The sequence below is a fragment of the Apaloderma vittatum genome, unplaced genomic scaffold, assembly GCF_000703405.1.
Source record: "Apaloderma vittatum isolate BGI_N311 unplaced genomic scaffold, ASM70340v1 scaffold23274, whole genome shotgun sequence".
Taxonomy (NCBI): domain Eukaryota; kingdom Metazoa; phylum Chordata; class Aves; order Trogoniformes; family Trogonidae; genus Apaloderma; species Apaloderma vittatum.
The window spans coordinates 34711-58361 of NW_009713592.1; the positions used below are offsets into that span (position 1 = coordinate 34711).

At 38.4% G+C, this 23651-nt stretch overlaps 1 protein-coding gene across 1 annotated transcript in view; it reads right to left on the reverse strand.

Moving 5' to 3' along the window:
- BAZ1A (bromodomain adjacent to zinc finger domain, 1A) overlaps positions 1–22223 on the reverse strand; it is a gene marked incomplete at its 5' end in the record, with an annotated part of 42485 nt that extends 20262 nt beyond the window's left edge. Inside the window, 15 exons of the mRNA XM_009868437.1 lie at positions 100–708; positions 2278–2402; positions 3512–3625; positions 3891–4056; positions 4717–4941; positions 5090–5185; positions 7582–7728; positions 8182–8320; positions 10079–10174; positions 11006–11172; positions 13804–13906; positions 14519–14653; positions 16471–16558; positions 16851–16952; positions 22080–22223. Coding sequence (XP_009866739.1) covers positions 100–708; positions 2278–2402; positions 3512–3625; positions 3891–4056; positions 4717–4941; positions 5090–5185; positions 7582–7728; positions 8182–8320; positions 10079–10174; positions 11006–11172; positions 13804–13906; positions 14519–14653; positions 16471–16558; positions 16851–16952; positions 22080–22223 — 2456 coding nt within the window. The remainder of the gene's footprint in view (positions 1–99; positions 709–2277; positions 2403–3511; positions 3626–3890; positions 4057–4716; positions 4942–5089; positions 5186–7581; positions 7729–8181; positions 8321–10078; positions 10175–11005; positions 11173–13803; positions 13907–14518; positions 14654–16470; positions 16559–16850; positions 16953–22079) is intronic.
- Between the last annotated feature and the right edge of the window lie 1428 nt (positions 22224–23651).

Here is a 23651-nt window from a genome sequence, read left to right on the forward strand (position 1 = left end):
TCTTAGGAATCACAATTAAATGTGAATTAGAGGTTTCTAGAATATTATATAGAAATGACAGCTGTGATAGTAAATTAAAATCAGGAACCTTTCATTTACCTGGAATATGGAATTTTTCCACAGGAAAACTGCTTAGCTGTTCATATATTCTATTTTTTTCTTGTAAAAGAGTTTCTTTTAAGGCACTCTCCCTATGTCCTCGGGAATTGAGAGCCTCTAGGAGTTGGTCCAGTTGTTCCCGAGAATTGTAAAAGCACCAACGGTTTGGTTTATATACTGGCCTTGGCACCTCTACGACAACACTGGTGGGTGAATCTTGGTCAATATTGGAGGTAGATTCAGAGGATTCCAAAGACTCTCCAGTTGTACTGAATACCTGAGGTTCATTTGTGCAAGACTGTACGCTATTCTGAAAGGAAGAGGTTCGAGGCAACAACATGTCTTCTGTGAGACCAGAGTAGTCCTCTTCTATAAACAATCCAGGAACAGAGGGGAAAATCCAGTAGCGTCGGTACAGGCGGTCACGACCTAACGGGGTGATGTTTGTGCAGGCTGTTGCGTTCTGAATCTTTTCTAACAGTTCCTTCTCTTTCCTTTGTTGCTCTTGTTTTAAAGCTTCTTCGTCTTCAGCAGTAAGAGGTTCGCTCTTTTCACAAGCGGTCTCTTCCTGTCTTGTAAATTCTTTATATCCGTTTTGCCCTCTCTTTCCTAAAAGTTAAAGGAAGAAGAACGAGAGCAACACACTTAAAATTCTTTATTTAACCACGACCTTAAGTAAAGGGTGGGTTCTGGTTTTGTCCCTTTCTGATTATCTACACTTACACTGCCAAGGACCATCAGCTCAGTCAAGAAATCATACTAGTTTTATTAAAGAGTTCAAGTGATTAACCCCCTTCCCTTGATAAAGAGAAAACCTTCTTCAGTGGAATTTCCCTTTGTAGAAACTAAACCAACTGTCATTTACTGATGTTGCCATTTTTAAAATGTTACTTCTTTGTTTTACGGTGTTAAGAACTTAAAAGTTCTTGGAAGTGTTCTAAAAGTATCTTATCGTAATAAATTAAAATTCCATTACTGAATACAAACTACACTTTAGACTTAACATATCATACTCAAAATGATCAACTTATCCCCTCCAAACACCTCAGGCAAAACCAGAATTCCTATATAAGGGCTTTTACTGCACTCAATTACGTTACTTTATCCATTTTTTTTTAATATATTTTTTCCTCCTCAACTTGTGCCACAGTACTCCACATTTTTGTTTACCAGTCAGGTCATGACAGTCATGTAGAAAAGTACATCTTGTAATTAACACTTACAATGGTGAAGATTCTGTCAGAACTCAATTTCTATCGTTTTCCAGAGTGACCTTCAGTTTCTCCAATTGTAGGAATGAAATAAAACTCGTTTGCCCTCTGGGCACAACATCTCAAACATGGGCATTTGAGAAATTTGAAATTCTGTTTAAGCCCTCATTGTTTTGCCAGCACAAGGCTGCAGTAGACATGCAAACCTGTATTACTGAATGACTTCCCAGGTACCCGTAGGAACTGCACAAGCTCACAACCTTAAGTCTACAACCATCCAGGACTTCCATTGGCACAGATCCTGGCACAAAGCCTTCATGGGAGAAAGACACAGAGGAGGCAGCAGCCCAAATTCATCAACAATTCGTCCTCTTGTAGCAATGTTTTTGTTGATTTAAAAACAACAGGCTGTGCAATTTACTGCATCACAGTTCCTACCAGCACACTGCTGAGGAAATTCAATCTGGGGATAAACCTGGTTGCATTCTTCTGTTGTTGGCGTGCTGCTTCATCAACGGACAAACTAAACCTAACCACTCAATATTACATTTTCTTTGAAAAAACCCTAACTGTTGTTTTTGTAGCTTCCTAATAAAAAGAATCAAAATCACACCCTACCCTAGTAGACGAGATTCCCACAACTGTGAGTGTGCTACTCACAACTGTAATAGCTTGTCAGGCAAGAGCCTGGATTTTTCTGACAAAAGAGGAATCCAGACAAGTATGGAAGACAAGAAGAAACAGAAGTCTGAGGGAACACAGATCTGACCGTTAGATCAGCTCAATGCACCAAATAATACACTTAATGATCAGATCCAGTGGGTCGTTTGGTTTTCTTTTCCCTTTAAAAATTTAAAAAAATAAAGATCGATACTTTATCAAAATTTACTATAAAACCCAAGAACTTCCTAGATGCACACATGTGTCTGTGTGCATACACATACACAAACAAATGCATTAGTGTTACCTTTTCCTCCTTTTTTGTTTGGTCCCAGCTCTTCTTCATCCTCGGTCACTGTGTCTATGTCTTGCTCTTTACGTTCAATTTCTTTGCTCTCTGTACTAGTATCAAGTTCTTCCCGTTCCTCCTCCCTGACACAACAAAATAAACAAAAGGTGACTGACCAATCATATTAAAATGTGTATGAAAAAAATACACAAAAGAACATTTGTTTCAAAATAAACCACATTTTTCTCTCAGAAGTACTTAAGCTACTCAAAGACCTATAATGCTTTTTAAAAATAAAAGTTATAAAATATATGAAAACCCAGAAGAAACCCACTGAAATGAAAATAAAAAGTTCCATATTAAAGACTAAAACCTGCTTTTTGGTATTCACTCTTTCATTTGAACAACATTATTATAATCAGATCCTTTTTGATCTAAATTATTTTTTCCTCATCAAAATGTGTATCATTTTATAAAATGCTTCCTACATATTTTACCCCAAATCTAGCAAATATAATTTAAAACCTACATAACTACATGCAATCATTACAGGATAACTTTTTTTTCAATTAGAGTTTCAAAAACATAGTACAAATCTGTCTTTGGCCCATGCTCACCTTCTGCAAGCAAATTTATTTAACTAACTCCCTTCCTGAAGCAGGTAAACATATAGTGCTGTACATACACTTTGCTTTTTTTTTTTTTCTGGAATCCTATACAGCTGCATGTGCCTGAATTCTATCACCTGAAACCATACAGTTTTATTAATAGAACAAAAAACCTTGGTTTTATGGAAATCTCCTGGGATAGCGTAGCATTTTCTTTAAAAATGCTATTAAATTGGATTCATAAACTGTTAAGCAAGGTCAGTATTATCTAGCTCAGATCAGGCAAATTCCTCAAATCAGAAAATGAACTAGAATGTTCTGTTATGAAGATATTCATAGATATGAAATTAAAGTAAGTTGAAGTAATGAAAAAAATGCTAATTAGAGTTTGGAGTTTTGTCAGTAGGTAAAACTATCAAGCATTCAGCAGAGTAAGCATAATAAAAGTTCATTTTGAAGATAAAATCACTTTTATAGAGCAATTCTAGAACATTAGGATGAAAAATAGAATCAACATCACGGGCTGTATACTTAAAATCTACCTCTGTATATGATTAAGTCAATGAAAACTACATGGCTAAGGCTGGGCCACAGAACTGAGAAGTGCTGCGTCACACGTATCACAGGAACACTACGGATCATACCTAACAGAGACTTCTACAGCAGGGTTTCTTTGCTCCTCTTCCTTCAGCTTTTCTTGTTTCTCTTTCATTTTTAACTCTTGTTCCTTTAACCTTTCTTCTTTCCTCTTACGTATCCTAATAGTAAGAACATAGAAAAACAGTTGCAATTAATCTAGTACCTGATCCGGTCACATCTTTTTTTCTTGTACACTGCAGCATCATCTAAAAAAACAGTAACATGGGAGAGGATAGTGCTCAGGAAAATGAAGTTTCACTCCTGCCTAGTGTCTCCAAAAACCAGTATAAACCAAAAAAAATCCCCTACTATTGTGTTTTTTGTAATCAAGGAATTAATCTAATTCGTTGCAACAAAATTTAGCTTTCCATATCCTGGCTTTACCTTGCTGCTGCCGCCTCTCGCTCTTTGCGATGCTGTTCTGCCTTTAACTCTCGGAACTCCTGTTTCGCCTGTCGTAACACATCGACAGAGTCCTCAATGAAATCTCGAGTGGAGACCAGCGTCAGAAGTTTCCCACAGAGGGCGTGAAGGATCTTCATCTTTTCTCCTGGTAAAATTCAGACCAATTGTTGTATTTCATTACACAACTGATAATTAAGCCTTACTCTTACACACTTCAGACTGAAGACTGCTTCTCACTGAACAAAAAGTGAACAAACATACGTAGTGCACCAGCTGCACTTGCAAAGAGGCATTTCCTGAAATATCTGCTTTGCTCAGAGACGTGAACCTTTGGTTTTAACTTATTAACTTTTATCATTGAAAGAAGAACTAAAATGCAGTATTATCTTCAAAATAGAGATAAGGAACACTAGGTAGTCCTTTTTTCTCCATTTCCAAATAACAAAAGACCCAAAACAGAATAGCAATAAAAAGCAGGGACTGAGTCAAACATTCATGTGCTTCTCCCAGAGAGATCCCCTTCCGCAAGAAAAATATTTTTGAAATAGGATTTTTTTTTCAAAAAAAAAAATGCTACTCAGAAGTAATGAGACAGTCTAGCTCTGCAATCTGTGATCTGGTGGGACCTGCTTGTGGGAGCTGGAGCACAGGGGACAGGTGCTGGTCCAAGCCACCTCCAGAGGGCCTTTCCAACCTGGATTATTCTGACACGTATATTTTGACCATTATTGATCTAAAAGCATTTACAAAACCAATCACTTGATGAGCAATCTAATAATCTCTAACAGTTATTGTCTTTTATTACCTGGCAACAAATCATACACTGAGGTACTTGAAAGCTTCTTCAAGAGACCAGGATTATTTAATCTCAGCTCCATGCAAGCATCATCAGTAGCATCAAACCCTCCTCGTTTCTGGTATCGGTATTTTGCATTGGCTGATGTGACATCAGCACCTGATGCTAAAATGTGAAGTCTGAGAATCTCAGAAAGAGTGCAGCTATCAAGATCCAAGTTTTTCAAATTGCATCCTACAGTTGAGAAGAATGAACAGTTATTTTACATAGACATTTAAATGGATATAAATATTAAAAATGTGCTTTAAAATACAGAGCAAAATAAGAACGGTAACAAAACACATACCCACACACGAAACCCACATATGAAACCCACACATACCCTGATGTAACTGGGGCCATGCAGCTGCCAAAGTTGCAACTGCAGACAGTGCAGATTTTGTGGGGTCTGCATCTTCATCCAAAGCCTCTGTTAAATCTTTAAGGAAATAAACACTTTATTCTAGTGCAAATTAAAACTTGTACTGTGGAGGGGAGGAAAGCAAGCTGGTTTTCTAAGAGTTGCAGACAAAGCAAAAAGAGGGCCAATATTTACAAAAGCATCAACGTATTCAAAACTTAATTCAACATCCAAATTTAGATTTACTTATCTTTAAATACAATTAAAAATCCAACTAAAAGCTAAGGACATGCACCACATGCTGTAATACGCTGCTCTCCCTATAAGCTGTTAAAGCAAGCCCAACGCACAAAACATGCACAATGGCAACATAAAAGCAGCAAAAACAAATCCATAAACACTTGAAAGCAGAAACAAACAACAATTCCAAGAGCACCTGCACTTTGTTCCCTCAAATGAGCTGTTCTTCCCTATCATCATTTTGGTTTTAGGAAGGACATCTACCCAATCAGAAACATTGATACTGGTTACCACCACTCCCTATATATTTCTAATGTGTAACTCACATACAGCCCTACTGTTCTGCACAAATACGAAGGCATTGCAAAGAAACCGCATTTCACCAAAACAAGCATTTGCACGTAATGAAGAGCATCACACATCAGCAAACTGAGCAGGAAAGCAGGGCAGCGGAAGGCAGAAACAGCAAAATTCCCGTTTCTTAGACAAAAGCTTCCTTAGCACTTACAGGTATTTCTCCAGAGGGTTGGCAGATTTTTTTCAGCCTTATGCGCTCTTTCAACAATTTCACTTTATTCGAGTCCGAATCATTACGCAGTTAAAGTCACCGAGTCAGTAACAAACCACAAATCCAGATTTAAGATTACATGAAAGTAAATCCGTCACAGTCTTTGACAATTGATGCTGGAAAACTGTCACCCAGACATTGCAAAATTAACCTCTGCACCTCCCCCTCTTGCTCTATCTGTGCAACAGGGTTTGAGAAGGTACCGTACACACCAAAACCCCGCAGGCACGGTGTTTTCTATCGCAGAAACACTCCCTGTACAGGATTTAAGTGAGAAAAAATGCTGACAACTACTAGTTCGGCTAGTCAGAATTACAAAGCCAAGAATATGTCGTTCTTTTATAGGAAAGATGTCTAAACAAGAGTGACTAGAAATGGAAGTTCAAAGGCAAATAAAAAAAGACAAGAACGTGTCTTGCCCAGAGCTCTGCTAGACTAGAAGAGAAACAAGAGATTTTTGCCACTGCCGTCTCCATATAGTCAAATTAAAAAATGAAAATTACATCACAGTTTCTCTAATCAGTCTTATGAGTAATAAAGAATTTAATCAACTACGATTACCTGATAATGGAATCCTTGCTTATATTGCCCAAGCAATGTTCTCAGTATTTAAAAGACACAGTTCAATTGCTAAATTAAACAGTAATTAAAATAGAGTCGAAATTTGTTAACGCCATACCAAACCTGTATTTTTATTCAATTAACAGCAGCCTCTGTCACTGAAGATAGCGCTGAAGATGTTTTAGATAAAGACATTTTATAGATTGAACGTAAACCTTAAGTGGCAAAACATGCATAGTCTTCAAGGGAGGAATTAAAAGGAACCTTCCTGTGCCTTGTGCATCTGTCTTACAGGGGAAGCACAGGATTCACAGGACCTTGAACAGGGAGTGCTCTTGTGTTCCTGTCTACCCCTGATGGAATACTGACTAGCAGGAAGAGTCAAAGCTTTTCCTTTAACCAGTCAGCAAATCTGACAGTCCATAAACAGAGGACCACAGACATTTGGAATAAAGCCAGCACTTCCTTCTGATCCGTGGTTAGCATATACCAACTGCCTCTGAAAACGTGGGCACCTTCAGCCCTAGAGCGAGGATGAAGGCAGGGTGGCTGTGAGATCCTTCACTGGAAAAACACAGACACGTGGTGGTATCCAGGAGTTGTGGATGCATACTTCTCAGTCTCATAGTACAACGAATACTGAATTCTCCATTATAGTTGTGCTGGGGAGTCTTCATTTTTAATCCAGCTAGGTACAGAATTTTTATTATAGCTACAGATAAAGACCTCTAAGAAGATTTAGGAAAACACCTTGTTTCCTGACCCTCAGGAGAAAAATCTAACAGTGCTGAAGGAAGAGGCAGAAGGTGAAGATGAGCTTCCCTCACCTCCAAAACACAAGCAGCGCTGTTAAAAGCTTCTTATGCTTTGCTGGATACTGTTGTAGTAACAATGAACTTGTTTTTTCTCTATTCCTCCCAGATTCCACCCACCATATGCCCAGTTTAAAGTTTTAATTTCAGATAAAAGAAAAAAAACAAGTCCATTTACATACAATATCCATGCATAATAAGACAAGGTTAAACAAAAGAACGCCATATTCATGCAGTTTAAAGTTAATTCCAGTGGAATTTCAGTTTTTCAGTAGTAAAATTAAGGACCTGACCTTTGGTCTCTGCATCAGCTATTTGATCTTTGGCCACTTCCTCTTCCTCTTCGGCCATTGCCTGAAAGATGGCAGTCAGGAAGAAAAACAGCAATTCACATAGTGGGCCTTCAGTGTCATTTCCTACAAGAGCTTCCTCTAAAACTTCTGTGAATAAAGTTTAAGAAGCGTCACTTTTGCCACAAAGTTAGAAAACAATTACGTACTGAATTATGAAAACAATTTCTTTTTCCCCTTCAGGTATGATAATCAAGTTACTTTTCCACAATTTACTGCAACTATTCCTAAGGTGATGGTATCAGAAAGAGCGCTGACAAAACAATATTATTTTCTTAACACATAACTGCAAGAGTAAAGCATAAGTAAACAGTTTAATAAGTAGATTAACAGCTTCTACATTGAAATCGATTTTAAAAACACTACAGAAGTTGACTGTGAAGAGAAAATGGGACTGATATGCACGCATGAGCACCGATATACTAAAGATGAGCAGGAACTTTTATAGCACCGGTACTTGAGTGCACCTAAGATGTTTGGTTGTGTGGTAGGAGAAGGGACACCACCAAATTGGGGCACCTTGCCATATAAATGACAACTTGCCTAAAGTCACTCCTTCAGGAAATTCATCTTGAAGATCAAAGAGTTCCCCAAAAGCGTATAAAAACTCCAAAACCATCAGAGCATCACCAAAGATCTCAGGAGGAAGTCTCGTCTTCACTGGCATTGGAACAGGAAGTTCCTGCAATCCAAACGGGACAACTTAATACTGTACGTGGTTTCTGCAGACTACAGAAGTGATTAGAACCAAACAGTCTACAATTTTAAGGAGTGCATCTGCCAGGTTTCTTTACATTTCACTTAAAATAGTTCTCCAAGACATATTCAATTATCACTGTAACATCTGTAGTAGCACTAACTTTAAAAACTGAGAGGCATGCAACTTGGACATAAATCTTCTGAGATAAAAGCTTACTCATGTTCATAAAGTTGAATGATTTTGTGTCTTTGTTTAAAGGAACTCAAACCCACTACAAGTTAAGAACAATGGCTGTCAAGATTTTCCCTTTAAATCTCTTATTATTTCACAAGAGTTTTGAATTTAAGTTTGCTGGAACTGTTCAGACAAGCAAAAATAAACATATTCTTTAAAAGTTACTCATTATTGCTTGTAAAGCCAGGCAAACAAAGCCCAAATACATTCACATAAAAACACACCCACCTAGAACTACGATACGCAAGATCATGTCCAATGACTGTGTGTTCTGGTATTCGGGTTTTTGCGTTGGCAAGGTAGTTACAAGAGCTGAAGGCACTTTAGAGGGAGCTGATGTAATCATGTAACAAGACCACTGAACAGAGACCTCACCTCCAAATCACCACAGGGCCTAACACAAAATTTGACTTTCAATTAAACACACTGATGTAACTCTTCAAGATTTGCTTTCAGTTAATGTTTCTTAGCAGAGTCAAACAACTTCCAGAGGGACAGCTCCTTTCCACAAGGTGGTAGTTCACATCCATTAACAAGAATGCCGAACACTAGGCTTTCAGAAAAACACAGTAAGGTATCTCACACCTTTCCAAAGAAAGGAGTTTTTTGAAAAGCGATCTATGGGTGGATATTTCTTCTTGCTCTCTTACCTAAATTCATACTCTTGTCAACTTTCATGGTAGCGATGATATCACCTTCCCATCCCTCCCCTTCTTTTCCAAGTGAAACATAGCAGCACTGTTCTGACAGTGCCCTCCCCTTTCTTCAGTTTCTTCTGCTCTCTATACACAGCTCTTCTATTCTCGTTTGTCCTCTCTGCACTTCCGTCATGTTTCCCTGCGTACCGTGTTTCCGACAATTTTGCCTCCTTTCACTATTCCCTCCACACCTAATCATAATGAACTATACATAAATGTTTAACACTAAACAATACTGTTATGTACAGCCACACTATATTCTGGTTTAGACCTTCTTTGGGAGGTAAATTCTTGTTACTTTCTATAGGTTTCCAGGATCATCCAGAAAGATGTTGTAACCAACAACAACAACAATTGGAAGAATGCTACAGGGAGTAACAAGCTAATGTCTTTTCTACATTTTGCAGTCCAAAATCTGGTTTCTTCCATTACTCAAATCTTTTAAGTAACAGGTTTATTTAGGTGAGCTCCTGTCGTACATTTAACAAAAACACGAGGCATTGGCAGGGGGATTGGACTAGATGATCTCTAGAGGTTCCTTCCAACATCGAACATTCTGTGATACTCGATACCCTCCACTCAGCGAGATCAGCACTTTAAAAATACATCTCTTGCACAGTAAGGCTGAGAACCGAAGTGAAAATGGAGGGTGACCCCAGAGCATCACCCCTGGGAAATACGACATGACTGCAGGCGATTCACATCCCCTGGCATTCAGATCAGAGCTCAAGCTGCCTCTGCACCTCGTTGAATTTAGCTTGGGCACCCTCTGAAGTACAGGCTTGGGCTACTCCAAATCCCATCATACCTTAAGATCATCACACTCCATATCTTCTCTAGGCTTACTCCACTGTTTCAGGTATTCCACATACTTGCGTTTTTCTTCACGCAGCTTCTCTCTTTCCTGAAAAAGGCAGTCGCAACTGAATATAATATGGTCAGATCACCTTATTAAGAGTTTTTAAAACTGCACCACTTAGGATTTAAATCACATTGAAATACAAAACAAGCCCATATTTAATTAGAATGAAATAACAGAATAATTTTTATTTTGTATAAGATATTGGCAAAATTCTCTAGAGGTAAACTGTGGTGATACTTTCTTGGATTAGACATCAATGTTTGTTTGTTGTTGGGGTTTTTTTGTTGTTATTAGTTGGTTTTCTTTGCCGCTTTGGGTTTTGCTGAGGTTTTTTTAGATGAAAGTGGTTGAGGAAAAATATATCTAAAAAAGAGCATTTATGAAGACTGCCACAAAATCACCACCAAAATCAACAGCAGATGTGGCTGTGGTAAAAATACAGTGGAATAAACTTCACATTCAAAATGACAAAAAGTTATTTAGCAATTTCCACCCAAAGAGAATAAACAAGGAAACCCACAACCATTTAATATGCTGTGAATCTGATGCCCTGTGGTGTCATTAACACTTAAGTAGAAGACAGTCATCAAATCAAATACAGTCATGTATCACTGGCAAAAAAAATCCCAAATCCCACGACATTATTTTAGTTCACAAAAAGTTCACATGTAACTTCTGAAGTTGTAATATACTGTCATCCAGAAACACAAATCCATTATCATACCTTAGAACTGCCTGTCATTCTAAAGTGCATTTCTATGAACAGAAAGGAGTTAACTGAAAATAACTTGAGGCAGACAGCAACTAGGAAACAAGTAAACTAGAAAGACATTATACTGTTCCTATGTGAAACACGCACTGCAAATGCATTACCTTTTCCTTTTCTATTTTGAGTCTCTCTTTCTCTTCTTTCTTCTTCATCCTTTCTTCTTCCACAATCTTCTTTAATTCTTCCCTCTTTTTTTCCTTATCTTCTTTCTCTTTTTTCTTTGCTTCGATAGCATTTGCCTTTTCTTGTTTTAATTTTGCTTTTTCAAAAGCTATAAGGGAAAAAACAAACAATCCAAATTTATTTTTTCTTTTATAAAATGTTAATTTTATTTAACTGTGCTAAATAAACCGATTTTTGAAATTACCATATGAAAAAGATATTGTTATGAAGATTGAATTGTTTCTATGCCAACTAGAAATTCAATTACTCAATAATTCTTTAGAGAATCAAAATTTTAAGCCTAATTACTACACAAGTTTATTACAGTGATGACAACCTTGTAAAAGTCAAATTTCTTTATTTTTATGAGTATACAGAAGTTTTACTTGTTAATTGTTTTCCATCAAATTACATGAAAATGAGAACTGATTCCAACTGCATATGAGCACAGCAACACTGCTAGTAACGGCTGCTTAATAAAAGCATGTCACAGCTAGGCGGGGCACGTAACTCTGCAATATTTGTGACAGTAAAGATTGTTTAAATATTTAATTATTACTGAATTACTGAAAAGTCAATACATCTGAAACCTACTTTGTATTTCTGTGGGGTTTGTGCAAGTTTTACTTTTGTGATCCAGTTTAAGCCGATCTTTAACTGGTAATAGATGTTACTGCCCGAGGAGATGCAGATTTCTTTACCGCTGTCTGCAGAAGAACAGCAGGACACAAATTCCCACTCTCTTGGACAGACAATGTCTGTCAACCCACAAGCAGGCTAACAAACAGAAGGGAGTCAAGGGGCTTACCATTTTAATTGAATAAACAAGAAAGCTAGACTCTCAAGTGAAGGAAAAAAGATCCTTACGTCTGTTACTAAGTGGATGGCAGCCAAAAAAGCCTTTGATTACATTTTCTGATCAAAATCTGAAAATGGGTAGATTTCTGGTACGTATAGCAACTGTCTGTAAAAGCAACATCTCACCCAGCAAACAAAAGCAGTGAAGCTGATCTCCCATAGTCTTGTACACACTGAGAAGACTGATTTTTCAAAGGTACTTGGTATTTTGCTACCTTTTCACATCATTAGTAAAGCACTGTAGCAGCTCTTTATAGGAGACTCGATGTATGTCAGTAGTTGTCATTCAAATTAAACATCATGTACAGGTAAAATTTTTAGATTGATACTAGACTTAATTGATATAGTATACTTGAAACTGTACTTTTAAGCTTACTGAACGAATGACACCAATTTTCAAATAACCAGTATAACGTGCTGCCAGTTTTGGATTGAAGGACTATTTTTTTTTTTTAAAGAAGCTTATAATCATAGGCCAACATTGGGCCAAAAATGAACACAAAGAACAAGTGTGAAACCACAGTATTTTTAAATTATTATTACTTACTTGATGCTTTCACCATTTTGTGTCCTCAACAAGGAGCAGAAAGCATTCACTAAGTCTGAATATCAACACGCTGTGACAACTTACTAGTGAGGTGGCAGAAAATACAAAGAATACAGTTGGATCTTTGAGTTCTACAACTTATTTTAAGGCTGACTGAAACTGCCTGTTTCAAGGGTATCGGGTTTTGGGCTGCAATAGGATAAAGCCTCCTAGAAGCTGTAGTTAATGCCACATCAGAAAGGAAGGAGCTTTGACACTGATCCAGTATTATGTTGTTCTAGGCTGTCATTTCCAGCACATAAACAAATAGATGCCGGTTGTGCAAAAAGCGGACGTGCAAGTTTAATGGAGCATGTGAAACCTCAGCGTCCCCGTCTCCTACGAAGAAAAGGCCCCGAGCATCCTCAAACAAGTCTGCTCACTCAAGCATATATTGGGCTAGGTGACTGCCACGTGTTCCTGGCAACCTAAAACATTCCATGACAATGAGGTAGCAACCAGAAGTTCTAACCAGTAGCAACCAGAAGTTCTAACCAGTAGCAACCAGAAGCTGTAACCAGTAGCAACCAGAAGTTCTAACCAGTAGCAACCAGAAGTTCTAACCAGTGGTTACAATCCAAACATCTCCAGGTCCGAACTTTGTCTCCTCAACAAGAAGTAGTACCAGTTTACCAAGTTAAACCCATACAAGAGATGTGGATGCCCTTACTTCATTTGAACTCAAGTTTAAAATAGATCAGAATCAGGTCAAAACTAAGCCAAAATAGTTCAATCAGAAGAAAATAAAAATCTCTTAAGTGATTTGTATGCTTTTAATTAGAAAATTTTGTGAACATACTGTAAGTAATTTTGCAGAACATGTAGGCATTCCTTAAATACCGATGCACTGACATCATCCAACTCAAGATTTCCTTAAGGGTTATTACAGGTTTAGAAAGCATTGCAATTCTATTAAATTCTTTTAAATTTTAAAGTAGTTTTACCATTTACAAGTTTTCCTCATACAAGAAACTGACTTGTGTTATATGTTCAGCTCCTATAATTTACACATTAAATCTAAATCCCAACTTCTGCAAAAATTTTGCTCTGTCTGATAGAGAAATCAACACAGCTGGATTTTTCCCGTTTATTAAAATAATAACCAAAAATAAGAATTAAAAATTCAGGAAGCAACCATTCTAACCACTGAAAGGAGAACTTTGCAATTGTGCTGTGGCGGTGCACTCATTACATTTTCCTTCTGAAAAGTACGATCCCAAAAATATTCGAATTATGGCCCGCCCTCAGACCCACAAAAATTGGTTCTACTACTCATAGGACTACATCTCAACTTACTCATGGTCTGCATATCTTCCTTTTGCTTCTGGAACCTTGTCTTTTCCCTTGCCACCTTACTTTTATTTCCTTGGGTATTTTGCTTAGCAGTAATTTCATCCTCCTGACAAGAGAATTCAGAGTGAGAGTGAAAGCAAAGAACATATCTACAGTGAAAGGACCAGCAACAGACTTTTCCAATTTTTCAACAGTTCTCTAAAATAAGAATAAAAATAGGCTGTAAGAACTTCCCACAAACATGCCAAGTACTCAAAGATCCTGCCTGATAGGGGCTGGGGTGGGGGAGGAAAAAATCCAGAACTTTCTTCCAGCTTTCTTTTTAAATATTTTAGAGCACAAAGTTTTGCTGTGTTCAAAAACAGGCAAGTGACATAATTGCATCTAGGAGCCCAAATTAAAGTTTTTTAGCAAATTATTAATTAATCATTCCCCAAAGGGACACGTATCCAATGTGCCTTCACAACACACTGAAAAGCTAGTTTCTTGGTGGAATCACAGAAATAAGAAAGATAAAAATAAGAACATAACATACAAAGTATGGCCCCTTCTACCAGCTTAACTATAAAGCATTCTAATTTAATGGCAGTTACGTCATATATCCCAATTCTTTCTCACAGAAAATAAAAAAGCACATCATTCCAACTGTTCTGAAAATTCAGAGAAAAGAGATTACCCTGATGTGCCCACATCTGGAATTAGAAATGCTGCTACTTACAAGACCAGTAGATGCAGTCTTTGGAGGTCTCCCTCGGCGCCTGCTTGCCGGACTGAAGATAAATGTAGGTGGGTCATCAGGAAAGAAGCAGGAGAACTTTTGTTCCGCTAGATTATATTTTGCAATTGACGTTGCCTTGGTAAGAAAAATGTTCATTGTGAAATTCTTACCTTTTCATAAATATAAGCTCATTAATGACTCATTAATTCAAAAGAGAGAAAATAAAAGTAACAAGATTCACAACTGCTTAGTTTAGGATAAGAAATAAACCCCTGCAATAGTATAAACAGAGAGTTAGTCCACCAAGTGACCAATATTGTAGGCAGCACACATCTGAAAATAGAATTTGGTCACATTTGGTAGTATTTTATTTCTTTACCTGCCTTTTAGCAAACACAGATAGACACAGCCTTCCTGGCAAGTTACTGAAACGTTGAGAATGAATTTGGACAGAGAAATAAAAAAAACTAATTTACTGAAGAATCACGTAATTCTCTATCATACTTAAACATTTCTGGAGGAGGAGAAAAATTAGGACATCTCTCATTTTGAATTGTCGCAGTGTCTTTTCAAGTTGCTTTTCTCAACCTGGTGGCTTCAGGAAGTCTGCCCTTATCAAGTGGTATGGATGAGGATACGAAGAAGACACTTCAAATGGGACATGTTCACCCAACTGCCGAAATGTAAGGCAGTCAGCAAGGGAACAAGGAGATGCCCCACAAAACGCCCAGACAAAGAGAAGACAAATGCACACATACAGAGACTACAACAAATTTCCTGAGGTTCTGGAAAGCCTTGCTAACAGCTCACTAGACCCAGTACACGGTATCACACCAAGGACACCATTATCATTAAGCCCAAGGAAGGAGGTGGTTTACCCCTCTCAGCTAAATTTTTTAAAGAAATGGAAATAGAAGAAGAGACAGACTTGAAAGTTAGAAACTTATTTAGAAATTAGGTGCCTTTGCTTTTTCCCACAGCTTTCAGATGGAAGACTCTCATTAACGTGCTCATTTCTCAGAGCCTTCCTGTGCAGAAAGAGCCACTACACAGCTGTGTGAGGATTCCTCTTAAGTACACACACAGAATACAAGACATCGTGAGCAAACATGCTACTTCCTAAAAACAAGATGAAGATAAAAAAGGAGTTCAGGGTCAAGGCTGCAACATGCAGTGAGAGTGCAGGATCTCCTGCAGCACAGCAAGGCAATGGAAATTGTTGCCTACTTGAGAAGTGTGGGAAAAGTTGCTCAGTTCCCTGAGCACAAGGAAAAAGAAATTCTGCCCAAAGATGTGAACTTCAGTCTGAACTTGCAGTATCACCATGCATCTCCATACAACATGTTAAAAATACACATCTTAACATCTTCAACTTCTAAGGCCTCATCAAAAGCCCATTCCAGACACCCAAACTCTTCAGGACCTCTGTCTCACTGAAGAACTGGAAAGTGAATTCAGTCTACAATAAAATATTTTCCAGCTAAAAGCATTACAACAGAATAACGTTAGCTTACTGTACCAAAACAGCAATAGTTATTTTTTATTTGAGTTAGAAACACCAGCTGCATACCTTGAAGAATGAAAACAACTCATGTGCTAGGCTAAGCAAAAATGTATTATGTTTTAATAAATAACATTTTTCTAGGTAAAAGCTCCCATTTTTGTTTTGGGGACGTTACTAAACTAGTAGCTAAAGAAGAAGTTAGAGAATTAAATTCTGCTTCATGTACAGAAAAACTACCATCTTGTTTACAAGTAAAAACTAACAGAAACGATTTTAAAAAAAAGAAATGCATTATTTATCCTTTTAAGTCAAATACAAAACCACTATATTATACTTATAAAAAAAGCTAAACCTCATGTAGTTTAAAAAAGCTCTAAACAGCTAGTAGAGAAGAGCAATACAAAAAGGCTGCATAAGTATTTCATCCTAGTTATTCCTTCTTATTTACCTTAGTTTTAATGACTCCATCATGTGGTTCACAGTGTTGTTTCAGAAAAAGTTTAAGTCTATCACGAGAAAAGAGATGTTTCCTCCGACTGTATTAGGAAGGAAAAGCAGCATTATCAACCAACATGTTTAATTGTTTAATTATTGACAGTATGTGCATGAACACGTGTAACGGATCACGACTGACCTTTTCCTCATTTTCTTAATTATAAATGACACTCTTGCTATTGTAACTAAGAACCATTCCCTGCAACACTGGTTCAGTCAAAAACTGTTCTAACATTATTTGAAAGCACCAGTTTATATCAAAAACATCTTACAGTGACTTACACAACTCATACAGTTAAAGTACAATTTTAGCTTTCATATACTAATTTTTACCTTAGCTGAGATGCTTTAACAATAAAAGTTTCAGAGAGGTCTTTTTTAATAGGTTGGACTTTGTATTGGAACAAAGAAGGATCAATTATGGCTTTCTTCTCCCTAAAAAATAATAAATAAAAATTAAAGCAAGTTAACTACAATCACAAAACATCTACAATATATTGTACACATTTAATATATTTATTTGTATATACAATGGACATCTCAAAAATACTCAGCCATGTTTAATACAGGCTGTAACTTCCACTGTTGCCAAAGAGGATCTATTCACTTCTGCCAGTGTTTCTGGCAGTAGACTTAGATCCACATGAATGCCTGTTCCTACAAGGAACAAGAAAAGGTTTTCTTAGCAGGGAGATGGAAGATTAGAAGGGAAGGAAGAACAAAGAGGGAAACAAGGAATAATACATTCCTCTCCCTCAGAAAATCATCTCCTTAATGTTGTCAGTACTGGCGACAGGAAGGCAGGAGAAAGGAGAAAGATGAGGAAGGAGTCTGAAAGAGAGTTAAATAAAATAATAATTATTTAGATCCGTAGCTGCAGAGCTATGGATGACATCTCAAAATTAATAAAAAACAGGTAGAATATTTTTATGAAGTATCAGTTTAGAAAAAAAAACTCTCACCAACAACTCTTAAAATAACAGGAAGCATAGGGCAAGTCACCTACAGTTTACAGAATCAGAGAATGTTCGGGCTTGGAAGGGACCTCAAAAGATCATCTAGTCCAGCCCCACTGCCAGAGCAGGATCACCTACAGTAGGTCACACAGGAACACATCCAGGTGGGGTTTGAATGTCTCCAGAGAAGGAGACTCCACAACCTCCCTGGGCAGCCTGTGCCAGGGCTCTGTCACCCTCACAGTCAAAAAGTTTTTCCTAATATTTTTGTGGAACCTCCTACGTTCCAGCTTGTACCCATTGCCCCTTGTCCTGTCATTGGATGTTGCTGAGAAGACCCTGGCTCCGTCCTCCTGACACTCCCCCAGACATATTTACAAACACTAATGAGATCACCCCTCAGCCTCCTCTTCTCCAAGCTAAAGAGACCCAGCTCCTTCAGCCTTTCCTCACAGGGGAGATGTTCCACTCCCTTCATCATCTTTGCGGCTCTGCACTGGACTCTCTCAAGCAGCTCTGACACTGTCTGCAATCAAAAGTAGGGCACAAACAACAAACAAATGGTAAACTCTTGTATTAGTAACCTTCACTTTTTAGTTTGAGTAAATCCTTCTCTCACCTTCCACGGATCATACATAATAGCCGCAAACTAATTTCCAAACACACTACATTTCTTCTGCTTAGTTTCTGAGTTTCCAATGATTATCGTAAGATGTTAACATATTTCTGAAATCATCCTCCATAAATCAAAATTTTGCTTAGTGCAGGAGAGGAAGAAAAGGTCATTCAGTACACATACAAAGCTTTAAGAATCATATAGATTATCTAGTTGCTTTGGCATAAAACTAATACAATTTTTTTTGCTATATTTCACTTTATAAAGCAGCATATAAACCAGGTAAGAGTGAGGAATTCACAGCAGAGATCCCTCAGAGCAAGTCTTCACAGGACAGCTCTGACAGACCACCAAATCCAGAGCAGAGAATGCAGAATATCTTGGAACTTCACAGGCGAAAACTGGAAACTACTCACCCATATTATACCAGTTCCTACTGCACAAGTAAACATGCCTAGCACGTGGCAGTCTTGCATTTTTTGAATGAGGTTTATTCTGAACCACTGTCAGATAATAATCTCAGCAGCCTTTCAATTATTTTGACACAGTGACCACGTGCCCTGGATATAAATTTCTGCTTACAGTCCTGCTGGATTATTACAGAGAGCGTGGTCTTCAGCTTTACCAAGAACCTTCCAAGAACTTATTCTTCTGAGTTACCTTGCCCAGCACGTGACTACCTATATTATTCAGTCTGAGTCTTGCTGGAGCTACCTCTGTCTTGCAGTATCACTAGAAAAACTGCACATAAGGATACTGAGGGTTAGAGGATCAGGAATGGATCCAAAATGAATGCTGTCCTCCTTTTCCAAAATGAGACAGTGGCTTTTCTTATTCTCTTTGACTAAGCTAAATAACACAATCATTCATGGTGTCCCTACGCTCCAGTGCAAGCCTTACCCCGAGGTAATCTGTCACTACCTGGATCCTGATGGAAAAGCTGGCCTCTGCACACCTTTGCAAGCTGCTGCTCTCAAGCTACTTTACACCAAGCAATTACAGCTGCCCATTGGAAATTGGAAGTATTTGCTAGAATCTGACTAAAACTTCAACGTGGGAATACAGTAACCTGAAGAGTGTTAACTGCAAGCTGGTTATAGCACGCTAGGACAAGGCAACAGCACTTTGCAACAAAATCCTGACTTTGAACCTTTTTGATGAAGATTTTAAGCTGCTTTTGATCCAGTACATTGGTCTTTCCTTACAAAGAAATAAGAATTAGAGACGAGGAAAGATTTGTTCTGCTGTTGCACAGCTTTAATGACAAGTATGACCGCACTTTCAACATATCCCTGTTCATAATTTCTACTCCATATAAAGGCAGAAAACTAGGTTGAAGATGGTAAAAAAATCTAGATGGTAAGGTTTCAGTGGTATTATTTCCACACTTTGTTACCTCTGCTTGCATCCCAAAACCTGCAGACACAATTAACCCTTCCCCAAAATAAAGCTAATCCTTTACTTCAAATTGAATAAACGCCCAAATTTACTGCCACAAACTAGCCAGCAAGCCAAGATGAAATTTTTTCTTCTAGTACTTCTGATGTGGTTGATGGTTCGCATTACTCAAAGCCCTGGCAGGGGCGATGCCATGAAGTAAGTTACAGCTAGCATTGTACATATTGTACAATCTCCAGCCTGCTGCCAGGTGCTGAAGTGAATGAAAGAGTTCAACCTTACTCCTAGGTCTTGCAGTGTAAGGTATGAACACTATTCTAAGTGTCTCTGTCACTAAGGTATGAACTGCTGTTCTACAATGACCACTATCCTACAGTACCAGAAGGTCCCAAGGCATGGAGATACTACTATCTATGGTTTAAAAGCTCAGAAGATTGCCACGTTTTGCTTCATAACCCAGGCCTTCCAAGGCAGCCTGTTTTTCTGAGGGAGTGCAGGAGTGAGAGCGTCCTGGCCTCCTTCTCCCCGCACAACCTCAGCTTTTACTGCAGAACACAACAAAGCGGGAACACTCGTACAGAACGTGTGGCTAGTTCTGCCCTGCACAGACAGGGGTAGGGTCAGAGAAAGGTTGGGATCTCTAATGACATCTATTTTCAGTTAAGATTCTCTAGCCTTACAGATTCTTTAGGAAAAATATTTGCAGATGGCCCATCAATCTGTGCTGCGCTCCCCTCCCCCTCTCTCCCAAACACCCCGAGCATCTGCTGTACCATTGTTTAACGGCACCGCAGCTTTGCACGAAGGCTGGGCAGCAAAACCTGCAGATCTGTGTGCAGACCGAGGCAGAACAGTGGTTCTGCACACATCAACTTGACATCGGGCCCAAGGCAAACAGCAGCTGCTCTGTCCACATCCAAGTTTCTCCAGAAAGCAAAATGCAGTCCCTGAAGGATGAGGGCTGCAAAACGATGTCATTCAGTTTAGTGCAATTTCTTATTGTTAAGAGTAAGGGTGCAGAGAATCTTAGACGTCGATGTACAAAAGTGGACGACAGTGCCTTTCATGTAGGTTTTACAGGTACAGCAAATAACACTTCCCAAGTTTACATATACCCAGAATTTAAAACTGAAGTGTTACTACACTCTCGCATTTGTTATAAAAAAGACTCACTTAAAACTCCCAGTAAGCATTTCAAAGCCATAAGAAGTCTGCAATTTCAGCTTGTAGCATACGTGTTAGTTAGGTATGTCACAGAACAGTGCTTCAAAGATTTGTATATTCTCACAAGATTGCACTTTCTAAGAGAAGTTATTTTCTCTCTCTTCTCTGCATTGTCAAAGTAAGTAATCAGCTGGAGAGAACCACACACTGCCTGCGAGTGTAAGACTGTCTTCCTGCCAGCTCTGTGAGCACGGAAGTGACAGCAACATAAAGGGATCAATCCCACAGTTCAGCTCTGTGCACACTTGCGTAATTCCAAGAATAACCTCCTTTCAAAGGCCATATGCCTTGTGAAACACAGAAAATGCATTTATTTTCTCAAATATGTAGGACTTCTTCACAAAAAACTCGGACACTGCCTTGGACACTGACAGCAGAGAATTTTAACAATTATTTATCTCAGGTTGTTTTCTTAGCCAAGTGAGGAGCTTCACCTTCGTTATTCAAGGCATGTCAGGACATGGAAGTCCTCATGCAGCAATCAACAAGAGTAACTTCTGCATCCACGTGACATCTTAAAGTCAATGACAGTTCACATTAAGCCTGTATGCTGCTAGATACAAGATTGGGGCCCACTTCAAACCCCTTTCTTTCATCACTGCTGCACTTGCAAAGCACAGAAATCTTAATTCTCATCATATCACTAGGGTAAGCCCAAGTACTTGTTGGTAAAGGGACACTCTAAATTAAACACCACAAATTCAGCCAAGATGCTCCCTTACTCAATATTTTAAACCACTTCAGCCTACAGGCAGTTCCTTAAAACAAGACATACACTGTTTCACTGCACTTCAAACCATACTCAAATCCATGAAATACAAAGGTATATACCTATACGGACACATGTACAATGAAGACGACTTTGTATACTTTTATATTTTGGACACAAACACATGAAGTCTCTGAAAGACTTCAAGAGTTCCAGTAAGAGCACGTCCTCTAAGGCAACATCAACTCTGAGCCCCACAGAAGCGAAGCAACACACTGCACTACGTGGTGCCAGATTGCAGAAACGCAGGAGGAGGCTGCATAGCCCAAGCTATGGCAGCAAAGGTTCCCCAGCACAGAGAGGACCAGGGACCGGCATACACAGCTCTTCTACCATCTCTCAGCAGAAACACTTGTCATTCCAAACAGATTAACAATGATTAATCTGTAGGTCCCCCCATCTCTCATAACGCACAGCTCTCCGGTGGATTACACGCAGTGTAACTGGCACCTGTGAACATTCAGCTTGTCACCTTCAGCTGGCTGAACACTCACAATCCATACAGATCAAGTAATTGGTTTCGGTCAGACCCCGCCATGCCTAGTTTAGTCTCATTTCAACCCAGCCCAAATGCTTTACACCGTAAAAGTATCATTTACCCATTTTGTGCAGAGCTATTGTGCGTTTCCGAGTCGTCGCTGTCACTGATGACAATTGTGTGTCCGTCAGCGTTGCTGGCGTGGCCGTTTGCCATCCCATTGTGATAGGCTGGAGCTATGACTTCCAAAATTTTACACTGCAACCTGAAATAAAAGCACAGACATTTATTATCATCAAAGCCTTTTGGTAGTGCAAGGAGTCTGAAGTTGCAGCAGATGTTATCTAAAGAATACATATATAACTGAACATTGTATTTTCTACTAAACAAGTAAATACCCAAGAGCCTTGCACTCAAATACGAGATAAAATATTAGTTTCATGAGTCCCATGTAATAAATGAACAGATTCATCTGCTTACACAGCTATCAGCTTTGCTACTCCGGACAACAAAGTCACTGGTAGAATTATTTGTGGTTTTAATTTATTTTGTTTCAGTTCTCACTTAAATAAACTAAAAGCTAACTTAATATGCTACTTTAAAACTACATGCCAAACTTGTTACATTTATTTTGATAGCAGTCTAAGAAAAGCAAAAGATTTTCAGAACTCAGAGTATTTTTACTTATAAGAGATCATCTCCTACTGCTGTCGATGACCTAAATAAACAGGGCTGAAATGATCATTATGCATCTAATCTTAATAATGGCCCATTTATCTGCTGACACATATTAAGGCTCCATCTGGCATGCACACAATTGACAAAACAAGTCTATCCCTTTGCCATCCTGAATGCTAGTTATAAAAGGCAAAATTAACTACATATTAAAAAGTATAATTAATTGACACTTCATGCTGGGTAACTGTATTATAGCTGGTTCTTAAGCTCTACCTTTCACCCCTTTCTGTATTCCATGTTTCATATTTTTTAGTTTAATTTTCTAAAGCCTCGTCTGCTCCATGAAAATTAACTATTGCAATCAATGGAAGCTGTCACATACTACCACTAAAAGCTCAAAGGATGCGAGGAACAAGAACACATAATAATTCTCTTCTCTCGCCACCAAATACTGTCACTAGAAATTAATAAAATGGGAGAATACAAGAAGCACGGGGCTTGAATTAGCATGGCATCATGCCCAACTAAAACAAAAAACCCCAACAAATCTATGACAGACAAATTCTAAGTGTTCTTCTATCCAAACTGAACACTGGCAAAAAGGAAACAATGTCAAAATATTTCTTAAACACCTCTTTCTTAAAACCTCTCTCTCCAAGCAGAGTATTATCCAAAATCTACACACGAGGGGAGGGGAGGAAAAAAAAAAAAAAAAGAAGAAGAAAAAAGGGGTTGGAAAAGAAGAGCTGAAAACATTAAACTATCCTAAGCCATATTCACTCGTGAATTTAGCTAGGACAAGTAAGGCAGTTAGTGCCTGCAGCTGCCCTCCCCAAGCCTCTCTCCAACAGAGAGCGTGCTCCAGGATGCTCCAATGGGATTATTTTTTTTTTTTAAAAAAAGTTCAAAAGTAATTAAAAAAACCTCAGACTATTATAGCTTAACTCTCCATGGGGACACCAGAGCTGCGAGCACGCCGAGGCAGTCTGAGTCGGCGGGACTCGCTGCCCGCAGC